The sequence below is a fragment of the Bombus terrestris genome, chromosome 16, assembly GCF_910591885.1.
Source record: "Bombus terrestris chromosome 16, iyBomTerr1.2, whole genome shotgun sequence".
Lineage (NCBI taxonomy): Eukaryota > Metazoa > Arthropoda > Insecta > Hymenoptera > Apidae > Bombus > Bombus terrestris.
The window spans coordinates 3,917,289-3,933,728 of record NC_063284.1 but is presented as its reverse complement, the minus strand read 5'-3'; the positions used below and the strand labels follow the sequence as shown (position 1 = coordinate 3,933,728).

The following is a 16,440-nucleotide window of genomic DNA, read 5'->3' as shown; positions in this document are numbered from 1 at the left end:
TCCAAGTTCTGACAGTGGCATATTGCTCTCTACTTCCCTCATTTCAATTATTTGGAATTCAATTATTGGAATTATGTGGATGATAGAGGGAATAAAATTATTTTGTTATCGTTTGGTTGAAATTTCTTGGATATTATATAAAATTGCTATAGTTTCAAAACAGGAGTTCTACATATATTCTGCATTTAAATTTTAATTCTTAGATATAAGTTTCTATTTTATATATATATATATAAATAATTATTAAATTAATTATGTATTAAAAATATAAACTCAGGTGCTATATAAATGTGCTATTGATTTTGTTGACATTTTAAGCTTACAGTTTGTATATTTCAATTTCTGAATGGTAAAGGTATAAATTCTATATTCTAAATTTAGACCTTTCGTATTTTATTCTCCTTGTTCTAAAATTGGATCCTCTATGTCTAATGTAAACTCAGGTTATTTCAATAGGGTAAATGTTATTGATTTTGTGGACAATCTAAGCTTAGAATTCCTATACTACAATTTCTTCATATGTTAAATGTGCAAGACTGATATTCTAAATTTGCATTTCCTAAATCTCTGTATTTAAATCATCTAATGAAGTCTTGCATCACTATAATTTGTACATTCTAGATTTAAACCTTCTATATTTTAGCACACACTATGAATCTTCTATATCCCAAATAACCCAGTCTTCTTGAGTCTCCAGGTTTCAGACCAGCAAGATCACAGACATCTCAAAAACTGAACAGAAAATCAATAAATTGAATATTGCAAAAATTCTTTACAAGCTCCTATTTCTGACAAATTGAAGCGAAGAATCCTTACCATATAAAACCTGACTTCTAAGGAGATAAGCACAAAAACCTAATTTTCTCAATATATTGATTATTGGACTTGCGCTATTTTGCAATTCATGTCTTCAATTTGAAGCTCAAAAGAGAATAATAATTCCTTTGGGTATTTACTACACAAAACCTGACATATATAAAAAGATAAGCACAAAAAGCTGCTTTTGTCAAAATATTGGTTGATGAACTTATGTTATTTTGCAATTCATGATTTCAATTTGAAGCCCAAAAGAGAGTAATAATTTCTTTAGATATTAATATGAAGAAATTTTTCCTTTAACGTGAAATGATCATGGTTAAAATAAATAAAATCTAAACAGGCTACTGTTGCGTGCAGAGGAACATTTTTATCACGTTCCCGACGCATCGAGACAAGTCTTTCGTGTTTACGACGAGCGGCTTAACTGTTTGGTCGATCGGTCACGGAAATACGATAGCCTGGACAGGGCCGTTTAATGTCACTGCCAGGTATTACTGGAAACAAGAGTGCTAGACATCGGACAGATCGAAGAGAACCTTCATAGAGATGTTCCACTGAGAATACGAAGGAGAAGAGCACTGTTATATTGCCTAGCCTTGGAAGTCTTGATCCCAGAACAACTGAAATAATTATTACACTAATTGGTATCTTATTTGAATGATCTTTTTACGATGGAAAATAGATAATAACTTTGAAGGCTAATTAAATAAATAGGAATGAATTTCAAAGCTTTACTTTGGCATAACGAGGACTGTGAAGAAATTACTTTTTATATAAATAGAACAATTTAAGTTCAAGGAAAGTGACAGAGGATAAATTTCAAATATTACCAAGTCTGTAGTTACATAAAAATTTTATGAATGGAAGAATTATAAAACATGTAATTATAGAAGAAAAAGAACAAGTCTAACAATTATCTAATTCGTTCCCATAACTTTCCACTCATTAATGAGAAAATCTATCAATATTTCTTCAAACCTATATTTTAATAATATTTTCCCAAGAGGTCTGTATCTCAAAAAATGTTTGAAAGTCATTTAAATTTCCTCAACATTAGACTTGTAAACCGAGAAACTAGAAATGATATCAAGTCATCTTTCACAGCTTTTCAATGCCAAATACAGAGACCCAGTGAAATTTTTTCAGAACAAGGTTTTCTCCTATGTCTTTCTCAAGAAATTAATCTGAAATTAACGACAAGAACAAGTTTCTAGGAGGGAAACATTGGGTCTTTTGCACTTCCTTCTATTATCTGTCGCCTCAGTTCTTAAGGAAAGTTTGACATGCTTCATTCGATCGACGTGTAAGAAGGAAAAAGAATAAGATATCGTTCCTCATCAGCCAACCAGACCAAATTCAAATCGAAACTTCTCTTCAATTATTCCCTTTCTGCCCGTTTTATGGATCATGCAACGCCGCCTGTCGCAAATTAACGGGCTTTCCTTATTCCAGAATGATATATGTATAGTTTCGTGCTACGTCTTCGAAAGTAAGGGACGTCAAAGTTAATGGAGAGAGGACCATAAGCAGGAGAAATAGTTCTCTTTTCTACTGTTTACTACTGATCTAAAATTAGACATCGCGAAGGAGATCACAGTGCACGCGATGGACTGCTTCTTTTCTGGAAATATCACCTCTGTGATAACACATTGTGAATTGTTGTAACTGAGTGGATGTCTTTTAAGACGGTTTTGTAGAGAATTGATTAGGGTCAATGGTATGAAAATGAATAGTGATCAAATTTATGAAATTTCTTAACAATTAAAAAGATTTCCAATAGATAGCAGATAATTTGTTAAGAGTTACCTTTTTCCCTTAATTTTAGGACTGTATCTTTATCTTTATTCTAATGAAGATTCCTGAAGTCTAACTTCTTGTTTCCTGGCCTTAGTGCCTCTGAACAAATATAAAAAGGAGGATCCTCCTCTAGAGACACTTAGACCATCCTATATAAAGCTCAAAGCTAAGCAAACAAGACTATCAACACCATTTCTCTACATTCCAACTTTCTTATGCCGGACAAGAATTACTCCAATAAGTGTGTCTTATTTTATCACATTCCCTTTCAATCATCCATAGTCATTAACTACTTGAAAGATCTCCATAATACAAAGCTCGTATATAAGACTTAGCTTTTGTAGAAGCTTAGAACTCGTAACCTTTCTAAAAAAGAAAGCACCAAAACCGATTCAAGTCTATAGAACTCTGTCCAACACTATTCGACAAAGAGTACAACCAATTAATAAAGAATAAGAGAATAAGCTACTTACCTCGTCTCGTCTACCCCGTCGTCACGGTCACCCTCCTCTGCGTCCACGCCACAAGGAATCACAGTTCACGGTGGAGTGGTACGAATTGGTACACTAATCCAAAACGGTCATCGGAACTAGCTGAGTGATCCTGGACGTGTAACACGCCAGTTGTGTTGCCACACGTAGTAGGCGAACGCGAACAGACGAGGATAACGATGGTACAACGGAGGACGAAACCAGCTACACTCTCTCCGTTTCTAAATGCACATATATACCTATCTATCTATCTATCTATAAGCCTATCGGTCTAGATTTGATCAGACTCGCACGATATGACCCATCAGTCTCTCCTATCCTTGCACTAGGTACGCTGGCTCTTCTTCTTCTTCACCATTCAGTCCAGCTTCGTCTATTCTAGCTAGTTCAGACCAACTAAGTGATCCGCAGCTACGATAAAATGATATTTTATGATATGTTTGGTTCACCAACGACCGTCGTCCAGCCGGATTTCCTCCCTTCCTTATTGGGCCTTTTTTCTGTTCTTATCTTTGCCCTCTTTTTCTGTTCTTCCTCAGCTTTTTGTTCTTGCTTGGTTGGTGTTATTTGGTGTCAGCTCGCTGGTCGGCTGTTTAAGTGAGAAAAACGTAGCTGCCGCTTTCTAAACTAACGAAAATTCCGGCACACACGACTCTCTCTCGCTCTCGCGCTCGCGCTCACACACGGCTCCCGATGCTGCTGGCCAGAGTCACATTTTAGTGCGACACACACGGGTGGCGGTACTCCGTGGGGCTACGCTCTCTCTCAGCTTGCCTCCGTCTCTGTCCGCCTTGGTCGAGCCTCTATCCCGCCCCTAGACAACCGACCCCACTATCGCGAATCCCCACCTGCGTGCAACCCCCTGACGATACACCCCCAACAGAGTGGCGGTGGTGGTGGTGGTGGTGGTGGTAGCTATAGTAATGATGGTTTAGACCTCTTCATGGTATCGGTTTGCTCATGAAAATATCGTTTTCAGGTCCCTGACAGTGTAGCCAGTTACATTGTTTGTTGTGGATTTACTGGTAATACAGGAACACCTGAAAAAGTATTTGGTATTAGTATATTATTTTAAGTAAAATTTTGTATCTATAGTATATCTATGGCATGGTATTTTAGTATTATAATACCATCCATGGTATACTGAACAAATAAATAACAATGGTTCAGTACAATATTAGAAGTATATTAGTACTTTAGCATTAAGTATGTTTTTTGTTAATTATTCCTAAAGAACTGGGATGATAGTCCCACAGAAAAATTGTAGAGTGTGCCAAGTTATTTCCATCACTAGCACCCCCTGAAACACCCCTGCCAAATGATACACCACTGAAGCTTCACCATGCTTCCCCTCCACAAACCAATAAAACCCGGTAGTGTACTATCTCCAGGGGCACCCTGTTCCCTAAAATATTCTACAAATCTCCAGCACAAATAAATAGCGGCCTGCGAACATTAGAAAGCACTATTTGAAGCATTCAGCTGAGAAGATCTATATGACTTTCTATTCTTCCTCTATTTTTCCACTCAACGTAATTATTCGTAATCACACATAAGTACACATATAATTGCCTATTATTATAGCAGCTATTACTACACAAAGGGAGTAGTTTAATATCTCGTATGCAATGTGGTACCTTCCCAGAATTAATTAATTACTAAAGTCGTCTCGGAGAAGTCCCTTTTCAAAGAGATAATTCCAACGGCCAGATCCACCAGTTGCTGTAAACGACCATCCAGTCTGAGGAACCTCTTCTAAATAGGAACCTGTAAACGACCCGATATTTGCATGACTAAACCGGTACCATGATGAAATTTACTTTTAAAATAGCTGAACGTTGTGATTGTCAGCGTTTGCAGACGATCCTCCCTTGGAGTACGAATTTTATCCTGGCCCAAAATTCACCCGCTCCCCCGACGATTATCGATTGACCAAACTTTCACAATCCCTTTAAACTTAAACTGTTGAAATATTCACACGGTGTCTCTTCGATGTTGTTCGAGACAGAACGACTGCATTGAAGTAATTAAATTCTAAGAATCGAGCTTGCCAGATCATCGATAGAAAATTCAGATAATTAAGATGGAAAATTTGAAACAAAAGAGATCGATCAAGTTCCTCAACCCCTTTGCCAACAGCATAGAAAAATTCTACAGTGATCTAAACTCGATTATTTTGGGATTTTTGACTTGGAAAATTGTTCAATTTCCATATTTCAGGATTTTCATATTTCCAATTTCTAAACTTGGACATTTCCACATTTCCAATCTCCAGACCTGGAAATTTTCAAACTTCCATTTCCCAGACTCAAGGAATTCAAATTTCCAATTTTCTAATCTCCAGATTTTGAAATCTCCAACTTGCAGGCCTGGGTATTTCTGAATTTCCAATTCTTCAATTTCTGTAGCCAAAAATCTCCAAAAATTTTCTATTTCCAGATGCAAAAAGCGGACTCCCTAAAATTGCTTAATATTACTCACATTGACTAGCTTGGACCCAACAATAAATTGCTGGCTAAGTAATTTGTAACTAACTGTTTAAGATACAAATAATACAATAGTGGTATGGAACCCAAAAAACAGTACGTGTCTGTGGCATCCCCAGAAAAGCGGCAGCTTATCCCCGTCGAGCAAGCCACCCCTGCCGCATCGTGGCTTCAAGAGCACCCCCGGCTCAATAGTGTACGCAGACGTGCTATCTAGATACGTCTATCTAGAGACCGTGTCTGCCTTCCTGGCTCTGGTTAAATGGACAAAACTTGTTTTGATCTGTGAGCCTATAAGACTAGTGACTGAAGCTAACTGATCTTGCTACGGGGCTCTGCAAAAGGTATCTACACTGTGGTCCAGATGAAGTTTGATGAATTGTGATGTCTCAGATTATAGAACTGAAAGACCAAGAATATGTAACGTTGCCTTGCTACAAAATTTATTAGAATGTCAGGAATTAAATTTAAACAAATAAAGATATGCAGAAACCTTATTGAATTGTTCTTTATTCAGAAATAAAATTTGTTACTTAGAGACTTTGAGACAATGAACAAAGGAACATGCTCGTCTCGTCGAGTATTTGGGAGAATTCGTTTTTTGAGTAAATTACGATTCAACTGTCTTTAAGTTTCCGACAAAATTTTGTTCCAGAGAATGGTCAGACGAAGAATTAATATTAGACTCGATTAATAATTTTCAGTAGATTTGAATGCTCTGTAGACTTTCATAGAGAAAGACCCATAAACGTTGGGAACGTAGAACGTGAAAGCGAGACATCGTTCGATCGATAGATCTCGACGTGATAATTATAGTAAATGCATTGAATTATTCGGTCCCGGAGGATTCCAAGTCGAGTACTGAGAAAACTATGCGAGGCGAAACGTAACCTGTCCGTCCTGTGCCAACTTTCACTCCAAGCGTGACGATCCCAACAGTGCCGTAAAGAAACCAGGGGAGGGCGATTCTAGGAAAACTGAGAATCCCAAATGTTGCCCGATAAAAATTCACGGCCTCGTAAAAGCAACTAATCAAGAACGGTAAGTAAAACGAGGAGTATCGCCCATCCAAGTTAATCTCGCGGTACCTTAACAATATAAACCAAGGTATTTGGAAAGTTAAGTAAAATTATTAAATGAAAATTTGACTCACTCGATGAAGCAATGAAATAAATGATATTAATGCTTAGTAAATAATTTTAATAAAACGAAGAGAAGATGTAAATAATTGCCTCTCGAAGGTCCATTTAAAAATACTCTATCTTATTCTATAATATAGAAGAAATATTTTAATTGTGAATGATATAATAATGTGATTTTACAAACTATCTTTGACAAATAAATTATATTTATAAAACAAAAAGATTTGAATTATTCTTCTATATATTATATTTTTATACAAAAATTATGTACATTATGCATATTATATTTACAATACAATTACGATATTACTCCAAGGTACGGCCCTGGTTCCACCCCTAGCGCCCATCCCTACGTTCACCCTCACCTTCTTCTGGTTCCCCCACCACGCGCCTGAAGGATTCTCCTATTGACGTTCTACCCCCTCCACAGCTTTCCCTCCACGCCTCCTTCATCTTTTCCAGCACACCCACGCGTACTATCCCTCTTGCGTATCACAGGCCATGCTCTGACGTAATATTGTTACGTCAGAACAGCATCGTACGCCGGCGCATATACGATGCACCTGTTCGTTTCTTTTAGGTTTAGATGTCGTTCACGAGATTAATTCGAATAGGTTGGAAGTAAATTTTGGTCGAACTTTTTCTTGGTATATACAAAATTTTTATTATAATATATGATAGTTCTAAAAAGTAAAATCCAGAAATATTAGTACTAAAACGTGGAAATAATGACTTTTAAAATTATACGCATATAAAAATCATATTGCACAGTTGGACGCCATATTGACTTAGTAGACAAAGTCATCGTCATAATACCAATCTCTTTTACAAGACGTCTTAAAATTAATACATTTTTATATTATTTTCGTCAAAAACTATTAAACGTTATGAAATGAAATCATAGGTTCAGTATGATCTAAAATGAAATTCATAAAATGAAATCCCCATAATCATTTTAAGTTTACCCGATATAGGTTAAAGAATTGACAATTGCATATTTATGATTTTAAATATGATTTATGCATTTATAATTCTACCTATTTTGTGCATAGCATTAGTCTGGAATTATATAGTGACATTAATTTAGAATATTTAAACCATTAATTTATAATAATATTTAGGCTATGTTTTGTAACTATATAAAATAATTGTAACCATTTCTAATTAGATATAATTATAGTGATGAATTATGCGTGAAACGTGTTGATTTATATCAATACATAATGCATATTTAGAATTTGTTTTTTCTACTATAATGTTTTCTCCTTTATTGGGGCTTTTATCATTAATTTCAATCTAAGATCATTAAAAGAAATAGTGCCTTCTCTTAGATAAGACTCCAATTCACTAAATATACTTTACATACCTAAAATGCAAACTATAAAATTCGAATGTTCAAATATTCAAAAAAGTTAAAGAACCCTTCTTTTGCGATTATTTTGCAATACGGTAATTAAAACCAGTATCCTGTTGAGATCATAAAAGACCCCAAAGTATTGTTTCAAGGTTAGTTAATGAATATAAACCTTCATTTTTTTAAATAAACCATTCATTGTATTTGTTCACAAGGAAATTTAACTAAATTATTTTAATTATTTTTTTAGAAATACGATAGAAATTGCGATTTTTTGTTTCTCATGTAATACTTACGGAAGAGGAGCGAAGTCTGTCAAGGATCGACATAATTTATGAATATGGCGGTTGAAAATATATAACTTTGATGTCTAATGGCTTTCAGGATACATAGAAAGTAACGAAAACGAATAAACACGGGATAAATCTGAATAAAACACGGAAACATTACGTTAACGAAGTACATATAATTCACATTGGGAAATTCAAACGCAATACTAATATATCGATCCTTACAATTTCGATTCTCGAATACATACATATATCGCCATTTTTATATTCGTACAAATTCTCGATATTTATATAATCGATCTTAGTCAACCGAATGGGGAGATCTCCCCTCTATGAAGAACATCGCTGCGTGACCGAACGGGAAGATCTCTCTTTTTGACTTTAGCAAGGCATTTTCTTCTTTTTTTGTTGTTATTATCAGTTATTGTTTACCTGGAATTTTTCCCAATTAATTGCGATACTTCTTCTGCTTTTATAAAGTACAGTATATGATAAAATACACCAATTTGATGGCGTTAAAATTAATTAAAAAGTTATGCTATTAGTTATGACTAAATAAAGTTATAATCGTACAATACCATACTGTAAAAAAATATTAAAATGCATTGCGAATTTTTAATTTCACGTTCAAGTCGTGTTATTTATTTTTAGTCATCTTTAATGTTTTTAATTTTACCTACATTTTTTTATACTTTTAATATATACTTTTAATTTGATGTTTTGTATAAACAGTATGTGAAATCGTTAAACAAAATCATTATTTCAAAATATAATTGACCATTTAAATAATTTTTAGACTTCTTTGTCTTTCAAGTAGTGAATATTAGTCCTCGTTATTTGAAAAAATGTACGGTGGACAGCCTTGGCTTGGCTTGGCTTGGCTTGGCTTGGTTGGCTTGTCCAGTGCGGTGAGAAGCGTATAGCTCGCTCTGGCGCACGAGATTGGCTAAGTGTTAACAATGAATCCTTAACCTCACTTTCGTTATAAATTAATTATTGTATAATAAAATAATTGAATTTGGAATCTAGTTTGTAATAATGTTAATTTTGTTGCAAATAAACTATAAATATATAATTTTATAGTATTTCATGTTATCAGTGCTTGTTCAATATATGTTAAGTAATACATGACCTGAAAACGATAAATATAAAAGAAACATGTTACGTACAATAATAGATAGAAGATTAATCTGCACTGCGTTTTTCCCATTTGCTTCTTCGTCCGATAACACTTCCAATGATAAGTGGGTAGATACATCCCAAGTAAAAGGATTTTTAAGCAAATACAGATGTTACTTTTATGACGAGTAAGAGTAATCATTTAATTTATATTCATCCATTTATTTAACACATTATTATAATATTTACTTTGCACAGAAAAGGGTATCCAACCAAAGAGGTACAATCAGTCTTGAATGTAACTTGTGCAGGGAGTGCAACAGGATTTATCTTGGGTGCATTATATAAATTAAAGGATGTACCACAAAGATTCAAACATGAGAATCAAGCTACATTATATGAAAACAAGTTTCAATATCAACAGAATCTGCAAAGAAGAATTGAAATTGTTACGTTTAAAGCAGGTTTTCCATTTGCCATGAAAGTTGGACTTTTTTGTTTCTTATTCTCGTAAGTCTTGCAACTGATTTGTATTATAATATTGTACAAATATAAATTAATCTAATATTCTTTATCAGGAGCATGTCTTCATTCTTCTATGTATATAGAGGATACAAATTTGATATACTAAATTCCACATTTAGTGGTGCTATAACTGGTTTCATATTCAAAATGAATATGGGTGTAAAGGGATCAATTGCAGGAACTGTAGTAGGTACAATATTGGGTACCTTTTATGGCTCTGTCACACAATTCTTTTTATGGATAAGTGGAGCTGAAATGGAGAACCTTTATGAAGCTGGAGCCAAATTAATGAACGCAAGACGAGAGTATGTTTGCTATATTAATTGAACTTAAAAGTTCTCCATTCCAAATTTGAAGACCAAAGATCAATTTTCATTTTTTAGTAAAATAAGAGAATATGCAAAGGCCCTGAAAGCAGACGAATTATCAGAACTGCAAAAGACGTATATTAAGAAACAAGAAGCGAATGAAGCACTTAGTAAGAAGGAGAAAGAGTAAGAATTTAAAAGATAAAAATTTAATAACGAATGCATATATCTTATTAACATACATCTATTAATTTATGTAATTTTTGTGTAATTATTACATAAAATATTATGTAATAATATTTGTATTTGATAAATACAAAACATGTATAGAACATATTCAAATCATTCTGGTCTTATCCATAATATTTAAGATGAATGATGAATAAAAATATCATTCTGTAATATAATCAATTGTCATTAAGAACAAGTCTTATTTACATCCTAATAATACTCTGTGCATTAAATTATAAATGAATGTAGTATAAATACAAGTTTGAAATCGTAGTTACAGAATAGGCCTAATATTTGAAACTTCTTTTTAAGATTTGAAGTATCTGCATATAAATGATTCTTAAATTATAAAACAAGTAATCCTCCTTAATAAGGAAAAAAGCTAGATAAAACAAAAAGCTTTTATCTTTTAACACAAGAGAACACAATATATATTTATCTGTATATATGATGAGCATATTATATATCTTCTTAGTTCAACTCAACAAATTTGAAAAACATTTTTTTAAATCTCTTGTTCCGAAGTTCCTAAATCTTGAACCTTGGTTAAACGTTTTGCCCCTCTGCCTGGTGGACCCTTAGGTTTCGCAAATTTTGGCTGATGTAAACTGATTTTTGGATGCAATTCCTCTTGTAAAAATTCTTCAGTTAGTTCTCTTCCATCATCTATTTCAAGCTATATAATCAACATATTTTAAAGGGAATTATTACATTGCATTACAAACTAGAAACATCATTTACTTTGTGAGAAAAAAATACAGGTAGAATGAAAAATAAAACTCTAACTTGATAGGCCTATTCTGTAAGCTGAATGTCTTAAACATATCTTAAAATCTTAATCATAATTACATACCCATCCAACGACTGATTCACGTGCGCTCCTTAGAAACCTATTAAATTCTGTGCAGATAAATCATGATAAATAAAGTGTTACACGTTACCTTATTGGCAAATTAAAACACAACAAAGTGTAAGATTAAATTGCATAATGCTTTATTATTTCTAGCGTGTTTAGTATTGGCAAGATACACAATTTGTTTGATCATAATGAACCTACGATTATGTACTAACAGGTTGGAAACGGAATTATACTAAAAACTTACAGAATAGGCCTGGTACAATATATTATAAATTGAAATATTCCCAGGCTACAGTGTGCGTTATGTTTAAATATAGAACACATTATTCATTAACAAGTTTTTGAGCACTTTGCGAAAAACTTTCCTTTTTTTGCAACTAGACATAGAAATGTGTGTCAAATTCTATTTGTTCGTCAACATGTAAAAATAGAAAAACATCGATAGGGAATTTAAGCTGAAAAAGCTTTTACACAACTATAAAGGAATGAAATACTAATAAATTATGAGTATACTATATTCAAGAACTTCCAATTCTTGTAAAAAACCTCATGCTTTGAGCTTAACTTTCATATCAATGCAAATGTATGTATAATAATATATACTTAGTAGCAAATGAAAAGTAACAAAAATTTTTCGATGGATTTGAATAAATGCCAAGAATCTGACACACTTTTTTATTATTATCCTTGTTAAATTAGGCCAAACTTTTTCAATAAGTTTTTTATTTATTTCTTGGACGAAAATTTTTAAAAAGTTTATAAAAAGCTACGAGAGTTAAAAAAATACAGATCACAAAAAATAGAATGCCTCTCGAATATCTTGTTTGCTGGCTACTAGATTATAGTCCCATTTGCTATACATTTCGTATTAGGAATGTTTTAGAAGAAATCTAAAAATACTTTAGAAGAGATAACAGTAACTTATCACAATTCATTATGCGCTGTTCTCTAATCAGTTTAAATTATTAAATTGAAGCTTATAAAAATATGATATATGAATTTTCTTTTCTAAAACATATCTTATTATACCTTACATCTTTTATTAAAAATGAAAGTAATAAAAAGTTAAAAAATAACTGTAAGGTATATAGAATGTGTGTAGTTGTGGGTGTATGGGTAAGTGCGTACATACGTATATATGAATATTCAAATATTTTTATCCATATAAATTCAAACACTGCACTATTCTTCCGATTGTACAACTAATGGGACATACCAAGTTCAGTCTTTATATATATATTTGTGGAATCTAATGTTTTGTATAATTTACAATAGTATAGAACATGATATAATATATATATATATATATATATATACATACATACATATATACATACATACATAATATAATGTATATAAATATATATATACATATATAATTTAATATGTATATAAAGTAAATAGTATTATCACTAGCTTGTGTTCAAAAATGATAATCATGTGCAAAGAAAATATATCCACAAGTTAATGTGGTAATTTGCACGTTTATCACTTATCCATTTATCTTCTTATTTATATCTCACAGAGAAGTTAGGTGAGTGGCATTAGCTAACTGGAGCACATGGAATTTTCCCTAACTCTCTAATAATCACATAAGGTATGCAGGTTTTACCACAGATATTTGTTTGAAACACTCTACCTCTATTTATCACTAATTCCTATATGAGTGTTCGAATGAATTTGAAAGTCAAGCCTTCGAGTTTCACTTAATAAAATTACTAATATATGAAAAATGAGTACCTTAAAAATACAATATATCACTTTTCATTGGACTAGGAACTAATTCACACAGTTAACTCACTGGGTTTATTTTTCGCATCTGACACAATAAACATTAAAAGTAGCATAAGAATTATATAAACTATAAAAGATGTAAATTAAAGGAACTATATAGAGAAAAAAATATCTTTATAAGATTTTTTATTAGACATTGGAACGCAATTAAAAAAATGCAAAATCCAATAGAAGGCTTCACTTTCAATGTCAAGCAACTAATTCTCACTTCATGATCTTTCTGTTTTTTTTTTTTTTTGTTCTTTTTCGTACAGTATTTTCTGCACCAATAAACAATTATCCATTACATTATGGTACTGGATCAACAAGAACTACATCTCATGGGAATTCTATGCATTGCAAGTTTCTCATAGTTATCAAAAAGATATTTTGTAAAGATCTTAACATGACAATTTTGCTCTTTAAAATTTAGAAAAATACATTGTTTGGTCTACTCTGAATTGCTACATAGATATACATATCACTTTGACCAATTATTACTAAATATCAATAAATATATTGCTAATTAATAAAAGATTTATCTCTGTAAAGATGCGCATTAAACATTTTCTCATTTAAATCACTCCATAATAACTGCATAACTATACTGTGCTAATGTCGAAGTTATTCAAAACCGATTACACCATCTTACACTACATAACATATTCAATCAATTAATATCATATTATCACAAATTCAGAATTTACGAAGGAAGATATTAAATGTGTAAAACATTTGAAATATTTTATAACATTTAAGAAACATTTAAAAATGACAGACAAAGAACGTAGATTCGGTTAACTCAAGATACAAGATCTCTTCTGTTTTGACTTTTTCTCGGATATAGATTGAGGAGGAGCATAGGGCGTTGATGGAGTTGCAGGAGTTATTGCAGCTGTTTCTTTTATAGTTGGAGGATCTTCCAACATGTCTGCCAATTCCTCACCACTATTTACTTCCAACTAGGATTTATCAAATTTTTACGAAAATAAAAAAAGAAAAAAAGAAATAATTTAATTTCAACATTAAGATTCACATCAAAAGAAATGAAATTTGAAAGCAAGAAATACTATACAATGCAACTAGAAGGGTCATTAATATCTATGCACGCTATAAGAACTATTTTTTTTTTAATTAAATATGAAATACATTTCTCACTAGTATGAAAAATGCATAACATACAATTGAATATTTTTATCTTTCAAAAAGCATATAGATTCTAATATGATTTACCAGTTTTAAATGATCCTGTTAAGACATTCATGCAAAAACAAATCAATAGAAACGAAATAAATTAGAAGATATGGTTTATATTAAGAACTTTTATTTATTTACTTACTTTTTTCGTTATAGTCACTCCAAGTGATTGAATAAGTTCTAATAGTGGAGCTTTACATGATGAATATAACATCCTTTCCTTAATACTGCAACTGTATCCTGGCATGCTGTATATAAAAACTGCAACATAAATAGAGGTACATTATTGATTGAAAGACTAACATTTTTATTTTTAGAACATACCTATACATTCCATGTAATCTCCTTCGTGCGTGTGCTTAAAATTATAAAGATGATATCTAGCAGAATCAGATGGGACTTTTGTTGGTAGTTTATCCAATGAAACTTCACAAGCCATAACTAAATGTATCTTCTCCTCTTCTAAGTCAATTTTTAATTGAACATATTCATGTATACCTTTGCCAAGCTCCATGATCGCTTGTTTTGCCTCATCCGTAACAGGGAAGGCAACACCACTCAATGTTTGATGCCTTGTTTCTACACTATAATCCGTAGTAACTGTGTTTTTTTTAAGTTCTGCTAATTCTTCTTCTGCAGTGGTTAATGGTGCCGGTGCAGCATTATTCCTTTTGTATTTGTGATAACCTTCTAATGTTATATCCTCTGGCACCGTACCATGCAATTCTTCCTTTATAGATGCAGTTCCAAATTCTTGTTTCAAAGTTGCTTTTGTCGACGCATATAACATCTTTTGCCTAACTGGTGCAGTATCAGGTGACCAAGAGATAAATAACCAGTCATAACCAGAGTCAGAAGACTTAGTATCTAATCGATAAAGAATATATGCAGGTTGATTCTCAATGATCAACGGTTTGATCATCTTATCATAATCATCTTGCCACTTATTCACTGGTTTTGAAGAAGCAGCAGGTGTTAGTTCCTCTATGAAACAAAGATACACTTTTATTCATGAAACTTGTATTAAATTCACACTCATTGAGGGAAAGAGACAAACTTACCATTCTCAATGGAAACTTTCAAGATTCGTATTTTTCCATCTCGACACTTAGCAAACAATTTCTTAAGGGCATCGTTCGCTGAAATAACCAAACCATTAATTTGTCATTATTGTTGTAAAGATGTTTTGAGGTTAATGGCCTACATTGTAGAACTTTCTACGAGATTGTTATGTGAAATCAATATTACAATGTAATAATGAGTACCTTTAATCCCTGTCTGATGTGACATGGTTCGTAAAGAATTCGAGCTCTGTTGAAAATATGGTAGGAAATTGGTCGCGCTTCCTCCCCGACCTCTTCGGATTAATCGTGAACGAACGATCCACCACTACCACCACAAACGGACTGTTCAAATGACTAGAACACGATGAAAAAAATCGCAACGGAATCCGAAATTAGGGGAAACCACCGATACACAACCTATTTAGATGAGAACTTTTCGGGAGGATCCTAGCAACAGAGAAACGTACGTCACGCCAGTGAACCTGTCAAGAATGCTCCAAATCACGGCCGTACGATCGTGCTCTAAATCAAGCGATTATAATTTATTATCTTGAACAAAAAAATCTTAACTGAAAAAAGAAGCGACGTAAAAACCCACAGAAAATTATTTCAAACGCGAAAAATGCAACTTATTCAAATATTATTATTAAGACGAATAAAAATTTTTGAAATTTTGCAACATGACTTTTACCCTTTATTCGCGTGTATCTATTTTAACCAATCTTCAGTTCCATTTGCAAACTTAATCACATTATTAAATTACGGATTTTTATGCAAAGTCATATACATATTTAAAACGATAATTAAAACAATAAAATCTCAGTAGAAGATTATTTTTCTTACAAAGTATTATAGGAAGTATCACACTTTGGATATTTTATATTTTTTCTCATATTATTTACATTCTGTGCAATTTCCTATAAGTACATAAAAATATGCAGTCTATTATTTTACTATATATTGTAATCTAATATTAATTGCATTA

At 32.4% G+C, this 16,440-nt stretch overlaps 3 protein-coding genes and 1 long non-coding RNA gene across 8 annotated transcripts in view; 2 read left to right on the top strand and 2 right to left on the bottom strand.

Annotated features, from left to right (window-relative positions):
• Positions 1–3,929, bottom strand: part of LOC100645900 (probable cationic amino acid transporter) — a 72,739-nt gene extending 68,810 nt beyond the window's left edge. The window contains exon 1 of the mRNA XM_048413240.1: positions 3,090–3,929. The gene's annotated coding sequence lies outside the window, so the exon portion shown is untranslated. The remainder of the gene's footprint in view (positions 1–3,089) is intronic.
• A 228-nt stretch (positions 3,930–4,157) lies between these two features.
• Positions 4,158–6,650, top strand: LOC125386537. The gene is made up of 2 exons (XR_007226779.1): positions 4,158–5,937; positions 6,298–6,650. It is a non-coding gene; the product is annotated as an uncharacterized LOC125386537 (long non-coding RNA).
• Positions 6,651–9,266: 2,616 nt separating this feature from the next.
• On the top strand, positions 9,267–10,667 carry LOC100642549 (RPII140-upstream gene protein). Its single transcript, XM_003402985.4, has 4 exons — positions 9,267–9,686; positions 9,757–10,008; positions 10,077–10,328; positions 10,407–10,667. Exons 1-4 carry the CDS (start codon positions 9,538–9,540, stop codon positions 10,519–10,521), a joined length of 768 nt encoding a protein of 255 aa, XP_003403033.1. The 5' UTR covers positions 9,267–9,537; the 3' UTR covers positions 10,522–10,667.
• Positions 10,077–16,161, bottom strand: LOC100646212 (twinfilin). 5 transcript variants are annotated; one of them, XM_048413235.1, is made up of 7 exons: positions 16,147–16,161; positions 15,657–15,902; positions 15,453–15,530; positions 14,716–15,375; positions 14,534–14,652; positions 14,428–14,442; positions 10,077–11,238 (listed from the first exon to the last, which is right to left on the bottom strand). In XM_048413235.1, the coding sequence occupies exons 2-7, from the start codon at positions 15,679–15,681 to the stop codon at positions 11,068–11,070; spliced, it is 1,068 nt and encodes a 355-aa protein (XP_048269192.1). In that variant the 5' UTR covers positions 15,682–15,902; positions 16,147–16,161; the 3' UTR covers positions 10,077–11,067. The 5 variants fall into 5 exon arrangements, with proteins under 5 accessions (XP_048269192.1, XP_048269191.1, XP_003403223.3 ...); XM_048413234.1 differs by lacking the exon at positions 16,147–16,161 and having other exon boundaries at positions 15,657–16,061; XM_003403175.4 differs by lacking the exons at positions 14,428–14,442; positions 16,147–16,161 and having other exon boundaries at positions 15,657–16,057.
• Positions 16,162–16,440: the final 279 nt, after the last annotated feature.

Excerpts from the sequence above, each read along its gene's own strand:
- LOC100642549 (XM_003402985.4), top strand. The coding sequence starts at position 9,538 with ATGTTACGTACAATAATAGATAGAAGATTAATCTGCACTGCGTTTTTC. Across the intron at positions 9,687-9,756 it reads AGATGTTACTTTTATGACGA|AAAAGGGTATCCAACCAAAG; the intron begins GTAAGAGTAATC and ends TACTTTGCACAG. Across the intron at positions 10,009-10,076 it reads CTTTTTTGTTTCTTATTCTC|GAGCATGTCTTCATTCTTCT; the intron begins GTAAGTCTTGCA and ends ATTCTTTATCAG.
- LOC100646212 (XM_048413235.1), bottom strand. The coding sequence starts at position 15,681 with ATGTCACATCAGACAGGGATTAAAG. Across the intron at positions 15,376-15,452 it reads GAAAGTTTCCATTGAGAATG|AGGAACTAACACCTGCTGCT; the intron begins GTAAGTTTGTCT and ends TTTGTTTCATAG. Across the intron at positions 14,653-14,715 it reads AGATTACATGGAATGTATAG|TTTTTATATACAGCATGCCA; the intron begins GTATGTTCTAAA and ends TTTATGTTGCAG.